This window comes from Nerophis lumbriciformis, linkage group LG24 (genome assembly GCF_033978685.3).
Source record: "Nerophis lumbriciformis linkage group LG24, RoL_Nlum_v2.1, whole genome shotgun sequence".
Classification (NCBI taxonomy): Eukaryota; Metazoa; Chordata; class Actinopteri; order Syngnathiformes; family Syngnathidae; genus Nerophis; species Nerophis lumbriciformis.
In genome coordinates, this window is record NC_084571.2 from 16,904,463 (window position 1) to 16,927,973 (window position 23,511).

The following is a 23,511-nucleotide window of genomic DNA, read 5'->3' on the forward strand; positions in this document are numbered from 1 at the left end:
AGTTACAGTCAATCTATAGTGACAGAATACTGTGTTTACAGTCGATCCAAAGTGACAAAATACTGTACGTACAGTCAATCTACAGTGACAGAATACAGTTGATCCAAACGGACAGAATTCTATAGTTACAGTCGATCCAGAGTGACAGAATACTATAGTTACAGTCAATTGATAGTGACCAAATACTGTAGTTACAGTCAATCCAAAGTAACAAAATACTGTAATTACAGTCTATCCAAAGTGACAGAATACTGTAGTTACAGTCAATCTACAGTGACAGAATACCGTAGTTACAGTCGATCCAAAGTGACAAAATGCTGTAGTTACAGTCAATCCAAAGTGACAGAATACTGTAGTTACAGTCAATCTACAGTGACAGAATACCGTAGTTACAGTCGATCCAAAGTGACAAAATACTGTAGGTACAGTCAATCTACAGTGACAGAATACAGTTGATCTAAAGGGACAGAATACTATAGTTACAGTCGATCCAAAGTGACAGAATACTGTAGTTACAGTCGATCCAAAGTGACAGAATACTGTAGTTACAGTCGATCCAAATTGACAGAATACTGTAGGTACAGTCGATTCATAGTAACCAAATACTGTAGTTACAGTCGATCCAAAGTGACAAAATACTGTACTTACAGTCAATTCATAGTGACCAAATACTGTAGTTACAGTCGATCCAAAGTGACGGAATACTGTAATTACAGTCAATCCAAAGTGACAGAATACTGTAGTTACATTCGATCCAAAGTGACAGAATACTGTAGTTACAGTCAATCTACAGTGACAGAATACTGTTGTTACAGTCAATCTACAGTGACCAAAGGCTGTAGTTACAGTCGATCCAAAGTGACAATATACTGTAGTTACAGTCAATCTACAGTGACAAAGTACTGTAGTTACAGTCAATCTACAGTGACAGAATATTGTAGTTACAGTCGATCCAAAGTGACAGAATACAGTAGTTACAGTCGATCCAAAGTGACCGAATACTGTAGTTACAGTCAATTTATAGTGACAGAATACTGTAGTTACAGTTGATCCAAAGTGACAAAATGCTGTAATTACAGTCAATCCAAAGTGACAGAATACTGTAGTTACAGTCAATCTATAGTGACAGAATACTGTGTTTACAGTCGATCCAAAGTGACAAAATACTGTACGTACAGTCAATCTACAGTGACAGAATACAGTTGATCCAAACGGACAGAATTCTATAGTTACAGTCGATCCAGAGTGACAGAATACTATAGTTACAGTCAATTGATAGTGACCAAATACTGTAGTTACAGTCAATCCAAAGTAACAAAATACTGTAATTACAGTCTATCCAAAGTGACAGAATACTGTAGTTACAGTCAATCTACAGTGACAGAATACCGTAGTTACAGTCGATCCAAAGTGACAAAATGCTGTAGTTACAGTCAATCCAAAGTGACAGAATACTGTAGTTACAGTCAATCTACAGTGACAGAATACTGTAGTTACAGTCGATCCAAAGTGACAAAATACTGTAGGTACAGTCAATCTACAGTGACAGAATACAGTTGATCTAAAGGGACAGAATACTATAGTTACAGTCGATCCAAAGTGACAGAATACTGTAGTTACAGTCGATCCAAAGTGACAGAATACTGTAGTTACAGTCGATCCAAATTGACAGAATACTGTAGGTACAGTCGATTCATAGTAACCAAATACTGTAGTTACAGTCGATCCAAAGTGACAAAATACTGTACTTACAGTCAATTCATAGTGACCAAATACTGTAGTTACAGTCGATCCAAAGTGACAGAATACTGTAATTACAGTCAATCCAAAGTGACAGAATACTGTAGTTACATTCGATCCAAAGTGACAGAATACTGTAGTTACAGTCAATCTACAGTGACAGAATACTGTTGTTACAGTCAATCTACAGTGACCAAAGGCTGTAGTTACAGTCGATCCAAAGTGACAATATACTGTAGTTACAGTCAATCTACAGTGACAAAGTACTGTAGTTACAGTCAATCTACAGTGACAGAATATTGTAGTTACAGTCGATCCAAAGTGACAGAATACAGTAGTTACAGTCGATCCAAAGTGACCGAATACTGTAGTTACAGTTGATTCATAGTGACCAAAGACTGTAGTTACAATCGATCCAAAGTGACAGAATACTGTAGTTACAGTGGATCCAAAGTGATGGAATACTGTACTTACAGTCGATCCAAATTGTCCAAATACTGTAGTTACAGTCAATCTACAGTAACAGAATACTGTAGTTACAGTCGATCTACAGTTACAGAATACTGTAGTTACAGTCAATCCAAAGTGACAGAATACTGTAGTTACAGTCAATCTACAGTGACAGAATACTGTAGTTACAGTCGATCCAAAGTGACAAAATACTGTAGGTACAGTCAATCTACAGTGACAGAATACAGTTGATCTAAGGGGACAGAATACTATAGTTACAGTCGATCCAAAGTGACAGAATACTGTAGTTACAGTCGATCCAAAGTGACAGAATACTGTAGTTACAGTCGATCCAAATTGACAGAATACTGTAGGTACAGTCGATTCATAGTAACCAAATACTGTAGTTACAGTCGATCCAAAGTGACAAAATACTGTACTTACAGTCAATTCATAGTGACCAAATACTGTAGTTACAGTCGATCCAAAGTGACAGAATACTGTAATTACAGTCAATCCAAAGTGACAGAATACTGTAGTTACATTCGATCCAAAGTGACAGAATACTGTAGTTACAGTCTATCTACAGTGACAGAATACTGTTGTTACAGTCAATCTACAGTGACCAAAGGCTGTAGTTACAGTCGATCCAAAGTGACAATATACTGTAGTTACAGTCAATCTACAGTGACAAAGTACTGTAGTTACAGTCAATCTACAGTGACAGAATATTGTAATTACAGTCGATCAAAAGTGACAGAATACAGTAGTTACAGTCGATCCAAAGTGACCGAATACTGTAGTTACAGTTGATTCATAGTGACCAAAGACTGTAGTTACAATCGATCCAAAGTGACAGAATACTGTAGTTACAGTGGATCCAAAGTGATGGAATACTGTACTTACAGTCGATCCAAATTGTCCAAATACTGTAGTTACAGTCAATCTACAGTAACAGAATACTGTAGTTACAGTCGATCTACAGTTACAGAATACTGTAGTTACAGTCAATCCAAAGTGACAAAATACTGTAGTTACAGTCAATCTACAGTGACACAATACTGTAGTTACAGTCAATCCAAAGTGACAGCATACTGTAGTTAGAGTCAATTTACAGCGACAGAATGCTGTAGTTACAGTCGATCCAAAGTGACAAAATTCTGTAGTTACAGTCAATCCAAAGTGACAGAATACTTTAGTTACAGTCAATCTACAGTGACAGAGTACAGTTGATCCAAAGTGACAAAATACTGTAGTTACAGTCGATCCAAACTAACAGAATACTGTCGTTACAGTCAGTCTACAGTGACAGAATACTGTAGTTACAGTCGATCCAAAGTGACAGAATACTGTAGTTACAGTCAATCTACAGTGACCAAAGACTGTAGTTATACAGTCGATCCAAAGTGACAGAATACTGTACTTACAGTCGATCTACAGTGACAGAATACTGTAGTTACAGTCAATCCACAGTGACACAATACTGTAGTTACAGTCAATCGACAGTGACCTAATACTGTAGTTACAATCGATGGTGGGTGGGGGCCCAGTTGCTGGTGGGGCGGGGGCAGTCTTTCCGTCCGATTGTGGGGAGTGTCTGGGCCCCTCAGGCAGGGCGTCCCTCCTTTCTGCCCGTGTGGGGTGTGGTCTCTCGCTGGCTTGAGGGCTGACTGTCCCCTGCTTTTCCCGTGTCTTGTCTTCTGCCGGGCGCATCTGTCTGCGGCCTGCTGCTGGCATTTCCGGGCGGGACGGTGGGCCGGGCTCTGGGGTTCCTGTCGCTGGCCGGCCTGGCTGCGTGGGGCCGGTGGTCCCTTGTTCCCTGGGCACCACACCTGCTGTTTGTGGGTTGGGCTCTCTGGGTGGCTGGGGCCGTACTCTGGCTCCCACACACACTGGGAGTCAAATATATTGTACATACAAATAGGAATGATGTTCGTTAAGAAATTATCGATGTCGATGCCATTATCGAATCCTCTTATGGAATCTCTTATCGAATCCAGATAGGTTGTTGTGTGTGCACTGAGTTCCAAAAGCCATAGATGTTATGTGACTGGGCCGGCACGCTGTTTATATGGAGGAAAGGCGGATGTGACTGAGGACAGCATGCGGACGTTAAAGGGTGAAGGTTTCAGGTGAGAGAGGACGCTAAAGGCACGCCCCCAGTGATCATATAGTGCTGCTATGTGCGTTGTAAATAAAAAAATTGCCAACAAACACATCACCAACATGGACGAGGTGCCGCTCACTTTCGACATCCCGGTGAAGCACATTGTGGATAAGAAGGGGACCAGCACGGTAGAGAATCCATACGCATAACGGGGCAAGAGAAGTCGGCCTTTACTGTTGTGGTAGCTTGCTAGGCTAATGGACAGAAACTGCCAACTATGGTGATTTTCTAGGAGAAGACGCTGCCGAAAGAAAAGTTTCCACCTGGAGTCATCATTAAGGCATCACGAAGGAACTCCAACCGCTGGACATGGGTATAAACAGGACGTTCAAAGTGAAGTTGTAAGCGTCATGGGAGTGATGAATGACAGACCAACACAGCTTCACCAAAACTGTGAGGCAGCGTCGGGCGAGTTACACCACAATTTGTGAATGGATCGTGGATTCTTGAGCTAACGTGTCTGCTTGCACTGTTGTTCGAGCTTTTGCAAAAACCGGCATCTTTTCCGAGAAGACCCACGGCAACGAGACTGACTTTGTAAATGACGAGAGGGAATCTGGCGTGTTTGATGGAGAACTTGCCCAGCTGTTCATTTCAGACACAGAAGATGAGGACTTTGATGGATTTGTGGATGAGGATTGATTAAAAAATAATGTGAGTACATTGATAAATACTTGAATAAAGTACAATCCAACTCAGCTTTGCTCCTGCTGCCTTTTTAAAACAGTGTCCATGCATGCTAGCATATGTTTTAAGCTAGCGTGCGTATGTTTAACCATACCTGCGTCCAAAAATATGCTGCGCCTTATTTATGCGTTAAATACAGAAATAGCACCCGTAACTGAAACAGAGCCTTTTAATACGGTGCGCCCTATGGTCGCGAAAATACGGTATAGTGGTTTCGATAATGGGAACAAGTTCTCAAAAAGGGATTGAAATACAAGGAATCGGTTCTTTTCTTATCGAAGCATCGGGAGAACCGGTTTTCGAACATCATCCCTAGATACAAATACACGTATGCTCACATACACACTGTTATTCATACAAACATAGGTACCTATGCTCCCACATACATACACAAATACAGTACATACCTACATACTCAAAGTTCGTACATCCACACGCATATTAACTGTACAAACATACATATACACATACTGTACATATACATTCAGTGTACAAACGTACATATACACATACTGTACATATACATTCACTGTATAAACATACATATACACATACTGTACATATACATTCACTGTACCAACATACATATACACATACTGTACATATACATTCACTGTACAAACATACATACACACATACTGTACATATACATTCACTGTACACACATACATATACACATGCATGTACATATACATATAAATTCACTGTACAAACATACATATATACATACTGTACTTATACATTCACTGTACAAACATACATACACACATACTGTATACATACATTCACTGTACAAACATACTTATACACATACTGTACATACATAAGTACATATACATACATACACTCATGCACATAATAACGTTTCATCAAACATAAATTAACGTTGTTGCCCTAGGGTAAACTGGGTAACACATGGCACGCTGACAAAGCTTAAACTATTGTTACTATAACAATCTACAAGGTTAATATAGCTGGCTTCTCTTTCTTCCCCTCCATTTGTCTGCTTTCTTTTACATATATGTATGGTTGCATTTAAACAACTGTATTGTTGATAATAGAGGTAAATTATTGGTATTGTTCATTATCAATAGCGCTATTTCTATTGGTACCGTATTTTTCTAAGTATAAGTCGCACCGGAGTATAAATCGCACTTGCCAAAAATGCATAATAAAGAAGGAAAAAAACATATAAAAGTCGCACTGGAGCCCGGCCAAACTATGAAAAAAACTGCGACTTATAGTCCGAAAAATACGGTATTTGTAATGCTCCATTTGTAGTGTAATAATGTTCATTGTCATTTCTGTATTATTATTTATTTTGCTAACTGCTTCTTTGCTATCACTTTTACCATCATATTTGTACATATCGTATTTGCTGATGTTGCCCTATTGTTGTTGTTGTTATTGTTGTGTTTGTGTCATGACCAGAACAGGACTCTGAACACAGATGCAGGATTTTCAGAAACAGATATTTATTCTGAACAGGGAAGGGGTCCAAAACGGGAGAAACAAAAACAGGCTATCAAACCAGACCTAACCTGACCACTAAACTTACTAAAAATATTTAAAAAAATAAAAAAGGTTCCGTTTACGGAGGGAAAAAGGGCTATGAACAAAAACTACTAAGTAGAACAAAAAGCGCTCCAACAGAGGTGATGCTGGAAGCTAATCTTACCTGAGAAAACTTACAAACCAAAATACTCAGTGGATCCAAAAAGGTATACAATACGTGGCTATGGCTGTGGACAATACTATGGCAAAGGAACGCTGGAGGTACGCACAAGAAGATACGAAACACTCTGGCACAGGACAGGAGGAGGACGAGACATTTATACACATGAGAGAGGGTGACACAGGTGGGCACAATCAGGCAATCAGGAAAGACATCAGACCAGTGAAACAGGAGGAAGGGCAAGTGATCTAAAACGAGAGGGAGAGTCAGCATTTCAAAATAAAACGGGAAATGACAAAACAACATGAAACCAGACGAAACCCAGACAAGACTTCACCCAGGTGTGACATAACTGTAGTTACAGTCAATCTACAGTGACAGAATATTGTCGGTACAGTCAATCCAAAGTGACCAGATACTGTAGTTACAGTCGATCTAAATGATAGCCTAGATAAATGAATCTATGTCCGCCAAAAATTGAATAAGAAGCATTTAATGCATTGGTGAAAAAGTGAAATTTGTGCTTCAATCTTTATACTTTGTCCTAGAATGCTGAGATCTGCTCACATTGCTGTTCCTGCCTAGATGAAGGCTTGTTTGTAGAATGGTCAATAAAACATGACTGTGAGACAAACATGTCCAAAGTGAACACTCTCCACATGCGCATGTTCAAAGTGGACGAGCTAGCTAAAGTCATGTGTATAATTTTTGTTTCCTGTGTTGAACGCAGCTGAAGGCAAGGGTCCGAGACGCAGTGTGCCGCCCACAGGAAGGCAAAGTGAGAAAGAAGCAGACGTCACCAAAGGCGGGGGAAAAGAGGAAGGAAGGAGGAGTCGCTCATCTTCCACCTCCTCTGAGGATTACATCATCATCCTTCCTGACTGCTTTGACACCAGTCGGCCACTAGGGGAGTCCATGTACAGGTACAGGTTCCTAAAACCAAGGTCATGATGCAAAACTGTTGGTGTTGGCCTTGATGTTGAGAGTGTCGGGGGAATTTGGTGTCAGCCGTGGGAAGAATGTACATTTGGGGACACATTATTAGTTTACCTTTATCACTGGGGGTTTTAGACACCCTCATCAAAGGTGGCCAGCTCCACGGTGATCAAGCCTGAGCCTGTGTCCCATGTCTGGGTGGGGCCAGTGGGCAAAGGGTTTGAGGTCAATGAGCGGATCTTGTTGCTGTTTTGTGAGCCCAACAATGATCTGTGCGCTTGACCTTATGCCACTGGGAGAATGTTTGGGCTTTTACTTCCCCTTTCAGGTGAATGTTGGCACTCTGGTGCTATTAGTTGCTCTCAAGGCATTGAGTTAATAGTATTCCTCTTGCTTCCGAGGGCTGCTGTCAGCCTCTTGAGGACCTGATTGGGCCTCCAGGTGTAACAGAGACTTGTCTTACAACCTGTCGATATGTGTTAGAGAGTCGCTGGGTTTGGGCAGAGGCTGCAGGTGAAGTCCACACCATGGGTCCACGGGAGCACTTCATGTGTAGCTCTAAAAATGAAGTTGATAAAGCCATTTCCCAGAGCTGCTTTCAAGTGAGGTCTCTCCTCTTCCCACCTCATCTGTTGTCCCTGCTTAGTAAGAGAGACAGCCTCAGTGCTTCTTCTCCTGCACCTCCTCGACCACCATTTTCCACCTCTGTAAAGTAGAAGCCTTACATCAACTTGCCTTACGTCAACCTGCCTTACTTCCTTGCGTTATCCTTTGCAGTGACTGGGGTGCTGATGTTCTGTAAACTTTTGTATTTGTTCGTCGCTGTGCTTCAATTGACTGACTTGACTGGTTGCTTTGTGAGAAGCACTGGTCAATGTGAGGCCCTTGTCTCTGCTCTCTAAAGCAGCCTCTCATTCCTTGGTGGATTCTCAGTTCCCTGGATGGGGTTATATTTGCCATAAGTGCGACCATAAGTGCACAGCTTGTTGTTTCATGTGCCGTGCTCATGCTCATATCCGTTCCTGGGTCTGTCTGTAGCTGTTGTCAATCTTTGAGCCATCTTGCACCGCCGCAAGCTCTAGGGGTATATTCGTTTCTTTACTTTTTTAGTCTCCAAGAAACTGAGACAGGAAAGAAGGATCTGTTTTGTCATTGCACAAGTCCAACAAAATGTCACGTTCAGCACAAACCTGTCCAAGATTAGACGAACACCGTAGAGCGTAACAGAACAGGAATAATGATGGGATGCACTTACGGCGCCCCATAAAAGGTTGGAAACTGCTGTCATGGGTAGCGAGCCAAGCTTCAGTAAGGTCTATGTCTTCCAGTCAGATGTGTCTCCAATTTATCTTACAGGCTGTTAGTGAGGTCCTGGTCCTTGTTCCTGAGGCTTGCGTTGTACCATCTAACCAGGCTTTTGACAGGTTGCTGCGACTCCATTGGTATTGGGTCATCACCAATGCAGAACCTCACCTTTTTAGACTCTCCCTTAACTTCTAAAATGCTTTGTAAATTGTTTGGCTTGATTTTTTTGATATGGGCAATGTAAGTGTGTACTACAAATACATGTAGTTTTACAGCCCAAGTGTGTACTACAGTGTAGACCGTGACTATATGTGTTTTGCACTGATTAATGGACACCTGGTGGAACTTGATTGTTAATGTTGGTCATCCTGTTACAGCTCTGCTCTGTCACAACCTGGGGACATCCCAGCCAGCAACCCCCCAGAGCCAGAAGCCCAGACCTCGGAACTTGCGGGTAGCAACCCCCAGGAAGAAGAAGAGGCGCATGAGACCACAGCTCCAGAGATGGATTCGGAGACGTTGGGCAACAGCAGCGCTAACGACATGCTTTGCACATCTCAGACACTTGATGACGAGCCGCTGACACCTGAGGTGCTGATGCCGCCGACAGCCGTCCTCACACCAAGGTCAGCAGGATTGGTCATGAAGAAGAATACTTCCATAAGAATACTTCATTGCATGAATGGTCATTCAGAAGAATACTGCTATGATTGTTAAGATTGAATTGTATGCCAGATATTCTGCTCGGCATGCATGAAGGTTAAACTTTGCTGCCTGGTGTCCACAGTCCAGACAGTTTTGGGAAAGCAGCAGGAGAAGAAGTAGGTGCAGCTGAGGAAGAAACAGAGGAGTGTGAACTCTATCAAACTCATGATAGTAAGTATTATGTTTCATGTATCTGTAGTATGAAGTTGTATCCTTGAATTCTAATTCATTTGATCTGGGTTTTTTCTTACAGCATCTAGTGTGGAAAAGAAAGAGTCAGATGTTTCTCAAGCCACGGCAGACCCTGATGAAGACAGCACTGAGGACCCCAGGTTAGAAAGAAACACTCCTTTCACTAAATGAGTCAAATTGGTTGGTTGGTGTGAAGTCCAAGTGTCCATGCACTCTCTCTAATGCCCCTATTGGTCATACGCCGTGTGCCTCCCGTACACTGGGGGGCGCTTATCTCCTTTTAGCACGGATAAATATATTGCTTTGCCGGCTGACCTATGACTATTTACTAGCCTCTGTGTGTCCTTACAATTTACCAGCCGAGCTCTGTGGTACGTAATGTCCGCTGTACAAACCCCGTTTCCCTATGAGTTGGGAAATTGTGTTAGATGTAAATATAAACGGAATACAATGATTTGCAAATCCTTTTCAACCCATATTCAATCGAATGCACTACAAAGACAAGATATTTGATGTTCAAACTCATAAACTTTATTTTTATTTTGCAAATAATAATTAACTTAGAATTTCATGGCTGCAACACGTGCCAAAGTAGTTGGGAAAGGGCATGTTCACCACTGTGTTACATCACCTTTTATTTTAACAACACCCAGTAAACGTTTGGGAACTGAGGAGACACATTTTTTAAGCTTCTCAGGTGGAATTCTTTCCCATTTTTGCTTGATGTACAGCTGAAGTTGTTCAATAGTCCGGGGGTCTCTGTTGTGGTATTTTAGGCTTCATAATGCGCCACACATTTTCAATGGGAGACAGGTCTGGACTACAGGCAGGCCAGTCTAGTACCCGCACTCTTTTATTATGAAGCCATGTTGATGTAACACGTGGCTTGGCATTGTCTTGCTGAAATTCTCAGGGGCGTCCATGGTAACGTTGCTTGGATGGCAACATACTGTATGTTGCTCCAAAACCTGTATGTACCTTTCAGCATTAATGGCGCCTTCACAGATGTGTAAGTTACCCATGTCTTGGGCACTAATACACCCCCATACCATCACAGATGCTGGCTTTTCAACTTTGCGCCTATAACAATCCGGATGGTTCTTTTCCTCTTTGGTCCGGAGGACACGACGTCCACAGTTTCCAAAAACAATTTGAAATGTGGACTCGTCAGACCACAGAACACTTTTCCACTTTGTATCAGTCCATCTTAGATGAGCTCAGGCCCAGGGAAGCCGACGGCGTTTCTGGGTGTTGTTGATAAACGGTTTTCGCCTTGCGTAGGAGAGTTTTAACTTGCATTTACAGATGTAGCGACCAACTGTAGTTACTGACAGTGGGTTTCTGAAGTGTTCCTGAGCCCATGTGGTGATATCCTTTACACACTGATGTTGCTTGTTGATGCAGTACAGCCTGAGGGATCGAAGGTCACGGGCTTAGCTGCTTACGTGCAGTGATTTCTCCAGATTCTCTGAACCCTTTGATGATATTACGGACCGTAAATGGTGAAATCCCTAAATTCTTTGCAATAGCTGGTTGAGAAAGGTTTTTCTTAAACTGTTCAACAATTTGCCCACGCATTTGTTGACAAAGTGGTGACCCCCGCCCCATCCTTGATTGTGAATGACTGAGCATTTCATGGAATCTACTTTTATACCCAATCATGGCACACACCTGTTCCCAATTTTACTGTTCACCTGTGGGATGTTCCAAATAAGTGTTTGATGAGCATTCCTCAATTTTATCAGTATTTATTGCCACCTTTCCCAACTTCTTTGTCACGTGTTGCTGGCATCAAATTCTAAAATTAATGATTATTTGCAAAAAAAAAAAAATGTTTATCAGTTTGAACATCAAATATGTTGTCTTTGTAGCATATTCAACTGAATATGGGTTGAAAATGATTTGCAAATCATTGTATTCCGTGAAGCACGGAATACAATGATCAGTCAGGGGGCTTCACGGTGGCAGAGGGGTTAGTGCATCTGCCTCACAATACGAAGGTCCTGAGTAGTCTTGGGTTCAATCCCGGGCTCGGGATCTTTCTGTGTGGAGTTTACATGTTCTCCCTGTGACTGCGTGGGTTCCCTCCGGGTACTCCGGCTTCCTCCCACTTCCAAAGACATGCACCTGGGGATAAGTTGATTGGCAACACTAAAATTGGCCCTGGTGTGTGGATGTGAGTGTGAATGTTGTCTGTCTATCTGTGTTGGCCCTGCGATGAGGTGGCGACTTGTCCAGGGTGTCCGCCCGATTGTAGCTGAGATAGGCTCCAGCGACCCCCGCGACCCCAAAGGGAATAAGCGGTAGAAAATGGATGGATGTATTCCGTTTATATTTACATCTAACAATGTCCCAACTCATGGAAACGGGGTTTGTAATATTGGCAGAAATATTAGGTCTCCAGTGGGTATGTTGACATTCAATAGCAGACAGCATCAAGAAATGGTCTTGGATTGATGCTACCAACATGACGCTACCAAGAAGGTATCTGGGGGGATGCAGCTCCGAAGCAAAGAAAGACGGGATAGAGTTTGTTTGAAGGAATTTTTGGAAGGAGAATCATGGAAACTTTGAATGTCTCAGATCTCATTCAAAAGGCTCGGTAGGTTGATGGAAGGAATTTGAAATCCAAAGGAAAAGACCATTTGTGTCCTGGCTGATACTGTTCCAGATGAAGGTTTGCAATGTTGTGGACTATCTTGTGTCCGGACTGATACTGTTCCAGATGAAGGTTTGCAATGTTCTGGACTATCTTGTGTCCCGACTGATACTGTTCCAGATGTAGGTTTGCAATGTTCTGGACTATCTTGTTTCCCGACTGATACTGTTCCAGATGAAGGTCGTTATTGTTCTGGACTATCTTGTGTCCTGACTGATACTGTTCCAGATGAAGGTCGTTATTGTTCTGGACTATCTTGTGTCCTGACTGATACTGTTCCAGATGAAGGTTTGCAATGTCTGGACTATCTTGTGTCCTGACTGATACTGTTTCAGATGAAGGTTTGCAATGTGCTGGACTATCTTGTGTCCTGACTGATACTGTTTCAGATGAAGGTTTGCAATGTGCTGGACTATCTTGTGTCCCGACTGATACTGTTCCAGATGAAGGTCGTTATTGTTCTGGACTATCTTGTGTCCTGACTGATACTGTTCCAGATGCAGGTTTGCAATGTCTGGACTATCTTGTGTCCTGACTGATACTGTTCCAGATGACGGTTGCAATGTACTGGACTATCTTGTGTCCTGACTGATACTGTTCCAGATGAAGGTTTGCAATGTTCTGGACTCACTTGTGTCCTGACTGATACTGTTCCTGATGAAGGTTTGCAATGGTCTGGACTATCTTGTATCCCGACTGATATTGTTCCAGATGAAGGTTTTCAATGTCCTGGACTATCTTGTGTACCAACTGATACTGTTTCAGATGAAGGTTTGCAATGTTGTGGACTATTTTGTGTCCCGACTGATACTGTTTCAGATGAAGGTTTGCAATGTTCTGGACTATTTTGTGTCCCGACTGATACTGTTCCAAATGAAGGTTTGCTATGTTGTGGTCTATTTTGTGTTCTGACTGACACTGTTCCAGATGAAGGTCGTTGTTGTTGTGGACTATCTTGTGCCCCGACTGACACTGTTTCAGATGAAGGTTTGCAATGTGCTGGACTATCTTGTGTCCCGACTGATACTGTTCCAGATGAAGGTCGTTATTGTTCTGGACTATCTTGTGTCCTGACTGATACTGTTCCAGATGCAGGTTTGCAATGTCTGGACTATCTTGTGTCCTGACTGATACTGTTCCAGATGACGGTTGCAATGTACTGGACTATCTTGTGTCCTGACTGATACTGTTCCAGATGAAGGTTTCAATGTCCTGGACTATCTTGTGTCCTGACTGATACTGTTCCAGATGAAGGTTACAATGTTCTGGACTATCTTGTGTCCTGACTTAAACTGTTCCAGATGAAGGTTTGCAATTGCCTGAACTATCTTGTATTCTGACTGATACTGTTCCAGATGAAGGTTTGCAATGTTCTGGACTATCTTGTGTCCCGACTGATACTGTTCCAGATGAAGGTTTGCAATGCCTGGACTATCTTATGTCCCGTATGATACTGTTCCAGATGAAGGTTTGCAATGTCCTGGACTATCTTGTGTACCAACTGATACTGTTTCAGATGAAGGTTTGCAATGTTGTGGACTATCTTGTGTCCTGACTGATACTGTTCCAGATGAAGGTTTGCAATGCTCTGGACTATCTTGTGTCCCGACTGATATTGTTCCAGATGAAGGTTTGCAATGTTGTGGACTATCCTGTGTCCTGACTGATACTGTTCCAGATGAAGGTTTGCAATGTTTTGGATTATCTTTTGTCCCGACTGATACTGTTCCAGATGAAGGTTTGAAATGTTCTGGACTATCTTGTGTCTCCATTGATACTGTTCCAGATGAAGGTTTGCAATGTCCTGGACTATCTTGCTTCCCGACTTATACTGTTTCAGATAAAGGTTGTTATTGTTGTGGACTATCTTGTGTCCCGACTGATGCTGTTTCAGATGAAGGTTTGCAATGTGCTGGACTATCTTGTGTCCTGACTGATACTGTTTCAGATGAAGGTTTGCAATGTGCTGGACTATCTTGTGTCCCGACTGATACTGTTCCAGATGAAGGTCGTTATTGTTCTGGACTATCTTGTGTCCTGACTGATACTGTTCCAGATGCAGGTTTGCAATGTCTGGACTATCTTGTGTCCTGACTGATACTGTTCCAGATGACGGTTGCAATGTACTGGACTATCTTGTGTCCTGACTGATACTGTTCCAGATGAAGGTTTGCAATGTTCTGGACTCACTTGTGTCCTGACTGATACTGTTCCAGATGAAGGTTTGCAATGGTCTGGACTATCTTGTATCCCGACTGATATTGTTCCAGATGAAGGTTTTCAATGTCCTGGACTATCTTGTGTACCAACTGATACTGTTTCAGATGAAGGTTTGCAATGTTGTGGACTATTTTGTGTCCCGACTGATACTGTTTCAGATGAAGGTTTGCAATGTCCTGGACTATCTTGTGTCCCGACTGATACTGTTCCAAATGAAGGTTTGCTATGTTGTGGTCTATCTTGTGTTCTGACTGACACTGTTCCAGATGAAGGTCGTTGTTGTTGTGGACTATCTTGTGCCCCGACTGACACTGTTTCAGATGAAGGTTTGCAATGTGCTGGACTATCTTGTGTCCCGACTGATACTGTTCCAGATGAAGGTCGTTATTGTTCTGGACTATCTTGTGTCCTGACTGATACTGTTCCAGATGCAGGTTTGCAATGTCTGGACTATCTTGTGTCCTGACTGATACTGTTCCAGATGACGGTTGCAATGTACTGGACTATCTTGTGTCCTGACTGATACTGTTCCAGATGAAGGTTTCAATGTTCTGGACTATCTTGTGTCCTGACTGATACTGTTCCAGATGAAGGTTACAATGTTCTGGACTATCTTGTGTCCTGACTTAAACTGTTCCAGATGAAGGTTTGCAATTGCCTGGACTATCTTGTATTCTGACTGATACTGTTCCAGATGAAGGTTTGCAATGTTCTGGACTATCTTGTGTCCCGACTGATACTGTTCCAGATGAAGGTTTGCAATGCCTGGACTATCTTATGTCCCGTATGATACTGTTCCAGATGAAGGTTTGCAATGCTCTGGACTATCTTGTGTCCCGACTGATATTGTTCCAGATGAAGGTTTGCAATGTTGTGGACTATCCTGTGTCCTGACTGATACTGTTCCAGATGAAGGTTTGCAATGTTTTGGATTATCTTTTGTCCCGACTGATACTGTTCCAGATGAAGGTTTGAAATGTTCTGGACTATCTTGTGTCTCCATTGATACTGTTCCAGATGAAGGTTTGCAATGTCCTGGACTATCTTGCTTCCCGACTTATACTGTTTCAGATAAAGGTTGTTATTGTTGTGGACTATCTTGTGTCCCGACTGATACTGTTTCAGATGAAGGTTTGCAATGTTCTGGACTATCTTGTGTCCCGACTGATACTGTTCCAAATGAAGGTTTGCTATGTTGTGGTCTATCTTGTGTTCTGACTGACACTGTTCCAGATGAAGGTTATTGTTGTTGTGGACTATCTTGTGCCCCGACTGACACTGTTTCAGATGAAGGTTTGCAATGTGCTGGACTATCTTGTGTCCCGACTGATACTGTTCCAGATGAAGGTTTGCAATGTTCTGCACTATCTTGTGTCCTGACTGATACTGTTCCAGATGAAGGTCGTTATTGTTGTGGACTATCTTGTGTCCCGACTCATACTGTTTCAGCTGAAAGTATGCAATGTGCTGGACTATCTTGTGTCCTGACTGATACTGTTCCAGATGAAGGTTTGTAATGCTCTGGACTATCTTTTGTCCTGACTGATACTGTTCCAGATGAAGGTTTGCAATGTTCTGCACTATCTTGTGTCCTGACTGATACTGTTCTAGATGAAGATTGTTACTGTTGTGGACTATCTTGTGTCCCGACTGATCCTGTTTCAGATGAAAGTTTGCAATGTTCTGGACTATCTTATGTCCCGACTGATACTGTTCCAGGAGAAGGTTTGCAATGTTGTGGACTACCTTGTGTCCTGACTGATACTGTTCCAGATGAAGGTTTGCAAAGTTGTGGACTATCTTGTGTCCCGACTGATATTGTTCCAGATGAAGGTTTGCAATATTGTGGACTATCTTGTGTCCTGACTGATACTGTTCCAGATGAAGGTTTGCAATGTTCTGGACTATATTGTGTCCTGACTGATACTGTTCCAGAAGAAGGTTTGCAATGTTGTGGACTATCTTGTGTCCTGGCTGATACTGTCCCAGATGAAGGTTTGCAATGTTCTGCACGATATTGTGTCCTGACTGATACTGTTCCAGATGAAGGTTTGCAATGTGCTGGACTATCTTGTGCCCTGACTGATGCTGTTCCAGATGAAAGTTTGCAATGATCTGGACTATATTGTGTCCTGACTGATACTGTTCCAGATGAAGGTTTGCAATGTCCTGGACTATTTTGTCTCCCGACTGATACTGTTCCATATGAATGTTTGCAATGTTGCGGACTATCTTGTGTCCCGACTCATACTGCCAGCAACATACTCAGGTTGTGTTATTTTCTTATTATGGGATATCTTGTGCTGTATCAAACAGTAAGAAAATAACACAACCTGTACTGTGGAATAATATCATTAAATGTGGACAGCAAAACTAGGTCTAGGAGTATAAATGTCTGGGGATCTTGTTCCTGGGTGAGGGAAGGCTAGTGTCTGCAGCAGTACTGTACTGATCCAGTAGACAAAGCTCTCCATGTACTGGTCCTTCTGCAGTACGTTCCTCACCTATGCTCACCAGCTTTGGGCACTGACTGATCCTCTTCGCCGGTTTAGATGGATTTGGAAACCCTGATGCCTCCTGGATGTTTCCCAGGTGACATGTTCATGCCCCGTTGTGGACTTTTGGCCTGGGAGCTCCAGAAAGAGGTGTCCAGGGACTGGGATGTCTGGACTTCGCAATCCAGACCTAGACAAGTAGAAGAAAATTCTAGATAATGGTCAGGCACCTCAATGAACTAAGTTACTGATAGTCAAGTATCAAATCAAGAAAAAGGAGACTTTGAGAGGATGAAATGTGAAAGTACTTGTGCTCCACAATCTTGTCTAAAGAAGACTGGCAAGTTGAAGAAGCATGAGAAGAAGAATGTCCTCTGAAGCACACAGGTGAGAGCTCTTTTGTCACCTGTGTTCAGGCATGCAGGTGTGACCAGTGACCTGGTCAAAGGAGCTCTGTCGGTCGCTGCCTCCGCCTACAAAGCTCTCTTCACTGGACAAGGCCCCACTCAGGTACTTTCACACTTTCACTGGACAAGGCCCTACTCAGGTACTTCATACTTTCACTGGACCGGGCCCCACTCAGGTACTTTCACACTTTCACTGGACAAGACCCCACTCCCCACTCAGGTACTTCATACTTTCACTGGGCAAGGCCCCACTCAGGTACTTTCACACTTTCACTGGACAAGGCCCCACTCAGGTACTTCATACTTTCACTGGACAAGGCCCCACTCAGGTACTTTCACTCTTTGACTGAACAAGGCCCCACTCAGGTACGTCACACTTTCACTGGACAAGGCCCCACTCAGGTACTTCACACTTTCACTGGTCAAGGCCCCACTCAGGTACTTCATACTTTCACTGGACAATGCCCCACTTAGGTACTTTCACACTTTCACTGGACAAAGCCCCACTCTGGTACTTCATATTTTCACTGGACAGGGCCCCACTCAGGTACTTCATACTTTCAGGTGGAACACACACATGTGGAATATTGTATCAAGCCAACAACCACTACACACTAGGGTTGTACGGTATACCCTTACTAGTATAGGATGCCGGTACTAGTATAGGATACCACTACTAGTATAGTATACCGCTACTAGTATAGGATACTGCTACTACTATAGGATACTGGCACTAGTATAGGATACCGCTACTAGTATAGTATACCGGTAAAAGCATAGGATACCACTGCAAGTATAGTATACCACTACTAGTACAGAATACCCCTACTAGTATAGGATACCGCTACTAGTATAGTATACTGTTACTATTATAGGATACCACTACTAGTATATTAGACCATTACTAGTATAGGATACTGCTACTAGTATAGTATACCAATACTAGTATAGGATACCGGTACTAGTATAGGATACCACTACTAGTAGAGTATACCGGTACTAGTAGAGTATATCGGTACTAGTATAGGATACTGGTACTAGCATATGATACCCCTACTATTAACATATACCGATACTAGTATAGGATACCACTACTAGTATAGGATACCGCTACTAGTATACTATACTGGTACTAGTATAAGATACCTCTACTAGTATAGTATACCGGTACTAGTATAGGATACCGCTACTAGTATAGTATACCGGTGCTAGTATAGGATACCGCTACTAGTATAGTATACTGATACTAGTATAGGATACCCCTACTAGTATAGGATACCGCGACTAGTATAGGATACCGGTACTAGTATAGTATACCGGTACTAGTATAGGATACCGCTACTAGTAGAGTATACCGGTACTAGTATAGGATACCGGTACTAATAGAGTATACCGGTACTAGTATAGGATACCGCTACTAGTACAGTATACCGGACCACCCTACTACACACGCATGTATTCAACAATGTAACATGTGTGTGTCCTACTATCAATCCTGCAGGAAATGATGACTGTTTATGTCACATACAATACAACATGTAGAACCAACTAGCTTGGAGTTCCAGTCCAAGTACAAGTATGTTCTTGAGTACCTACTAAAGTGTCCAAGTACAAGTGAAGTATGTCCTTGAGTACCTACTAAAGTACAAGTGAAGTATGTTCTTGAGTACCTACTAAAGTGTCCAAGTACAAGTGAAGTATGTTTTTGAGTACCTACTAAAGTGTCCAAGTATAAGTGAAGTATGTGCTTGAGTACCTACTAAAGTGTCCAAGTACAAGTGAAGTATGTTTTTGAGTATATACTAAAGTGTCCAAGTACAAGTGAAGTATGTTCTTGAGTACCTACTAAAGTGTCCAAGTACAAGTGAAGTATGTTCTTGAGTACCTACTAAAGTACAAGTGAAGTATGTTCCTGAGTACCTACTAAAGAGTCCAAGTACAAGTGAAGTATGTTCTTGAGTACCTACTAAAGTACAAGTGAAGTATGTTCTTGAGTACCTACTTAAGTACAATTGAAGTATGTTCCTGAGTGCCTACTAAAGAGTCTAAGTACAAGTGAAGTATGTTCTTGAGTACCTACTAAAGTACAAGTGAAGTATGTTTTTGAGTACATACTAAAGTACAAGTGAAGTATGTTCTTGAGTACCTACTAAAGTGTCCAAGTACAAGTGAAGTATGTTCTTGAGTACCTACTGAAGTACAAGTGAAGTATGTTCTTGAGTACCTACTAAAGTGTCCAAGTACAAGTGAAGTATGTTCTTGAGTACCTACTAAAGTGTCCAAGTACAAGTGAAGTATGTTCTTGAGTACCTCCTTAAATACAAGTGAAGTATGTTCCTGAGTACCTACTAAAGAGTCCAAGTACAAGTGAAGTATGTTCTTGAGTACCTACTAAAGTACAAGTGAAGCATGTTCTTGGGTACCTACTAAAGTACAAGTGAAGTGTGTTCATGAGTACCTACTAAAGTGCAAGTGAAGTATGTTCTTTAGTACCTACTAACGTACAAGTGAAGTATGTTATTGAGTACCTACTAAAGTACAAGTGAAGTATGTTCTTGAGTACCCACTAAAGTACAAGTGAAGTATGTTCTTGAGTAACTACTAAGGTACAAGTGAAGTATGTTCTTGTGTAACTACTAAAGTGCAAGTGAAGTATGTTCTTGAGTACCTACTAAAATGTCCAAGTACAAGTGAAGTATGTTCTTGAGTGCCTACTAAAGTGTCCAAGTACAAGTGAAGTATGTTCTTGGGTACCTCCTTAAGTACAAGTGATGTATGTTCCTGAGTACCTACTAAAGAGTCCAAGTACAAATGAAGTATGTTCTTCAATACCTACTAAAGTACAAGTGAAGTATGTTCTTGAGTACCTGCTAAAGTACAAGTGAAGTATGTTCTTAAGTACCTACTAAAGTACAAGTGAAGTATGTTCTTAAGTACCTACTAAAGTACAAGTGAAGTATGTTCTTAAGTACCTACTAAAGTACAAGTGAAGTATGTTCTTGAGTACCTACTAAAGTACAAGTGAAGTATGTTCGTGAGTACCTACTAAAGTACAAGTGAAGTATGTTCTTGAGTACCTACTAAAGTGTTGTCAGCCCCCAGTGGACCAGTGGACCCAGGACACCATGATGGCCGTGCTGCTGGAGATGGGCTTTGGTGACCGGCCCCTGAACCAGCGCCTGCTGCACCAACACCAGTACCACCTGTTGGACGTTGTCAACGAGCTGGTGCAGCTGACTGACAGTGACTGTTACTCCACACCTTACTGACGCCACGCAGGTGTGACACAGGTGTAGTCACAATCTTATTCCAAAATGGAAGACCGTGGTTCTTGTCCTGGTAATGACCATGTGAAAAGTTGTTTTAATTGTTGCAAATGTAGAAAAACTCAAAAAAGACATGTGTTCAGATCTTCTGCTCAGTACTTTGTCGATGCACCTTTGGCGGCAAGTCTTTTTGAACAACCTTGGCACACCTATCTTTGGGCACTTTCTTTCTTTCCTCTTTTCAGCACCTCTCAAGATCCATCAGGTTGGATGAAGTGTTGGTTTTCATGCAGGATGTCTCTGTACATTGCTGCATTCGTCTTTCCCTCCATCCTGACTAGTCTAACAGTTCCTGGCTCTGAAAAGCAACCCGAGAGCATGATGCTGCCTCCAGCATGCTTGACTGTAGGGATGGTATTGCATCTGGTTTCCTCCACACATCCACGCCAAAGACTTCAATCTGTGTCTCATCAGACCAGAGGATTTATTTCCTCCTGGTCTGAGAGTCTTTCAGGTGCAAACTTTTGACCAAGAAATGTATTCCGTCTGGTCCTGATTGGTGGATTTTCCTTTTGGAAGGTTCTCCTCTCTCCACAGAGGAATGCTGTAGCTCTGACAGAGTGACCATGGTCTTGGTCACCTCCCTGACTAGGGTCCTTCTCCCCTGATCACTCATCTCTAGGAAGAGTCCTGGTGGTTCCAAACTTCTTCCATTTTTGGATGACGGAGACCGCTGTGCTCATTGGGACCTTCAAGGCCGCAGATCTGTGCCTGAGGTCTCCAGACAGTTCCTTGGACTTCCTTCTTGGTTTGTGCTCTGCATGGGACCTTTTATATAGACAGCTGTGTCCGACCAACAGAATTTAGCACAGGTGGACTCCACTGAAGCTGTAAGAACATCTCAAGAAGGACTAGTTGCACCTTTTCAGCTTCAAGGCCCAGGCTGTGAATAATGATGTCATTTCCATCCATCCATCCATTTTCTACCGCTTGTCCCTTTCGGGGTCGCGGGGGGTAGCTGGAGCCTATCTCAGCTGCATGTCATTTCTTCCTTGTTTATTTACATTTGCCAAAAAAAAACTTTTCACATTGTCATGATGGGGTATTGTGTGTAGAATTTTGAGAACAAAAATGAATGTGTTCCTTTTTGGACATAAATGTGAAAATGTGGGGAAAGTGAAGCAATGCCAATATGTTATCATGGGGGTCTCAGCAGGGTCCAAGCACCAATATGTTATCATGGGGGTCTCAGCAGGGGTCCAAGCACCAATATGTTATCATGGGGATCTCAGCAAGGGTCCAAGCACCAATACGTTATCATGGGAGTCTCAGCAGGGGTCCAAGCACTTTTCAGTGCCTCTTGTCTTGAAACGCTTCCCTGGAGTACTTTTTTTTTATTTTTTTTTACTTCTTTTATTTTCACTCCACTCACTTGAGAAAGACACACAGACACACACACACACACACACACTAGGTGTATTCATTGTACAAAAAAAGATGATTTTACTTCAATGAACTTATCGCTGTTAAATTTGATTTGAAAGTGTTTATTATTTCTGATTTGTTTTGTAGTAAACATTCTGGTAGTGACGTCTGTGGAAACAACACAATCATTTTGGTACAAAGAAGTCTTATTTGTAAAAGCACTTTATGTATTACACTGTATGTAATATGTATTACACTGTATGTAATATGTATTACACTGTATGTAATATGTAGAATTACACTGTATGTAATATGTATTACACTGTATGTAATATGTATAATTACACTGTATGTAATATGTATTACACTGTATGTAATATGTATTACACTGTATGTAATATGTAGAATTACACTGTATGTAATATGTATTACACTGTATGTAATATGTATAATTACACTGTATGTAATATGTATTACACTGTATGTAATATGTATTACACTGTATGTATTACATAGTATTACATACATATGTAGTATTACACTGTCTGTAATATGTAGTATTACACTGTATGTAATATGTATTACTTTATGTTGTGGGGAACGTGTTGTATTGTTCTGTCTGATATTTGTTGACTTTATTTAATGATGCTGACAAATAATCCTAGTTAGTAATGACAATAATGAGTTATTAGTAATCATAATAATGAGTTATTAGTAATCACAATAAAGAGTTATTAGTAATCACAATAAAGAGTTATTACACGGAATGATAACAAATGGAATGAATGGCACACTCCTAATAAAATACTACTGACTATACGTAGTGTTTGTGTCCTTTACTGCTTGTTGTCAATGATTTACTCACTGTGACTATTAGTAGTGACTATTAGTAGTCACTATTAGTAGTGCCAGTTAGTAGGGACTAATAGAAGTGACTATTTTAGTGACTGTTAGTAGTGACTATTTTTAGTGACCATTAGTAGTGACTATTGGTGCTGATGCAGAGGCCAGTCGTGGTGCAGGAGCGGGTGCTAGCCTCAGAGCGGGTGCTAGCTCGGGGGCCAGCCTCGGAGCGGGTGCTAGCTCGGGGACCAGCCTCGGAGCGGGTGCTAGCTCGGGGGCCAGCTTGGGAGCTGGTGCTGACTCGGGGGCCAGCCTGGGAGCTAGTGCTGACTCGGGGGC

At 41.9% G+C, this 23,511-nt stretch overlaps 1 protein-coding gene across 3 annotated transcripts in view; it reads left to right on the forward strand.

Annotated features, from left to right (window-relative positions):
- Positions 1-23,148, forward strand: part of nbr1b (NBR1 autophagy cargo receptor b) — a 125,971-nt gene extending 102,823 nt beyond the window's left edge. For 2 of the 3 annotated variants that reach the window (XM_061981690.2, XM_061981693.2), the window contains 6 exons: positions 7,450-7,642; positions 9,338-9,586; positions 9,748-9,836; positions 9,919-9,997; positions 17,648-17,741; positions 20,734-23,148. In XM_061981690.2, coding sequence (XP_061837674.2) covers positions 7,450-7,642; positions 9,338-9,586; positions 9,748-9,836; positions 9,919-9,997; positions 17,648-17,741; positions 20,734-20,907 — 878 coding nt within the window. In that variant the 3' untranslated portion in view covers positions 20,908-23,148. The remainder of the gene's footprint in view (positions 1-7,449; positions 7,643-9,337; positions 9,587-9,747; positions 9,837-9,918; positions 9,998-17,647; positions 17,742-20,733) is intronic. The other variant, XM_061981691.2, reaches the window with a different exon arrangement.
- The last annotated feature ends 363 nt before the right edge of the window (positions 23,149-23,511 follow it).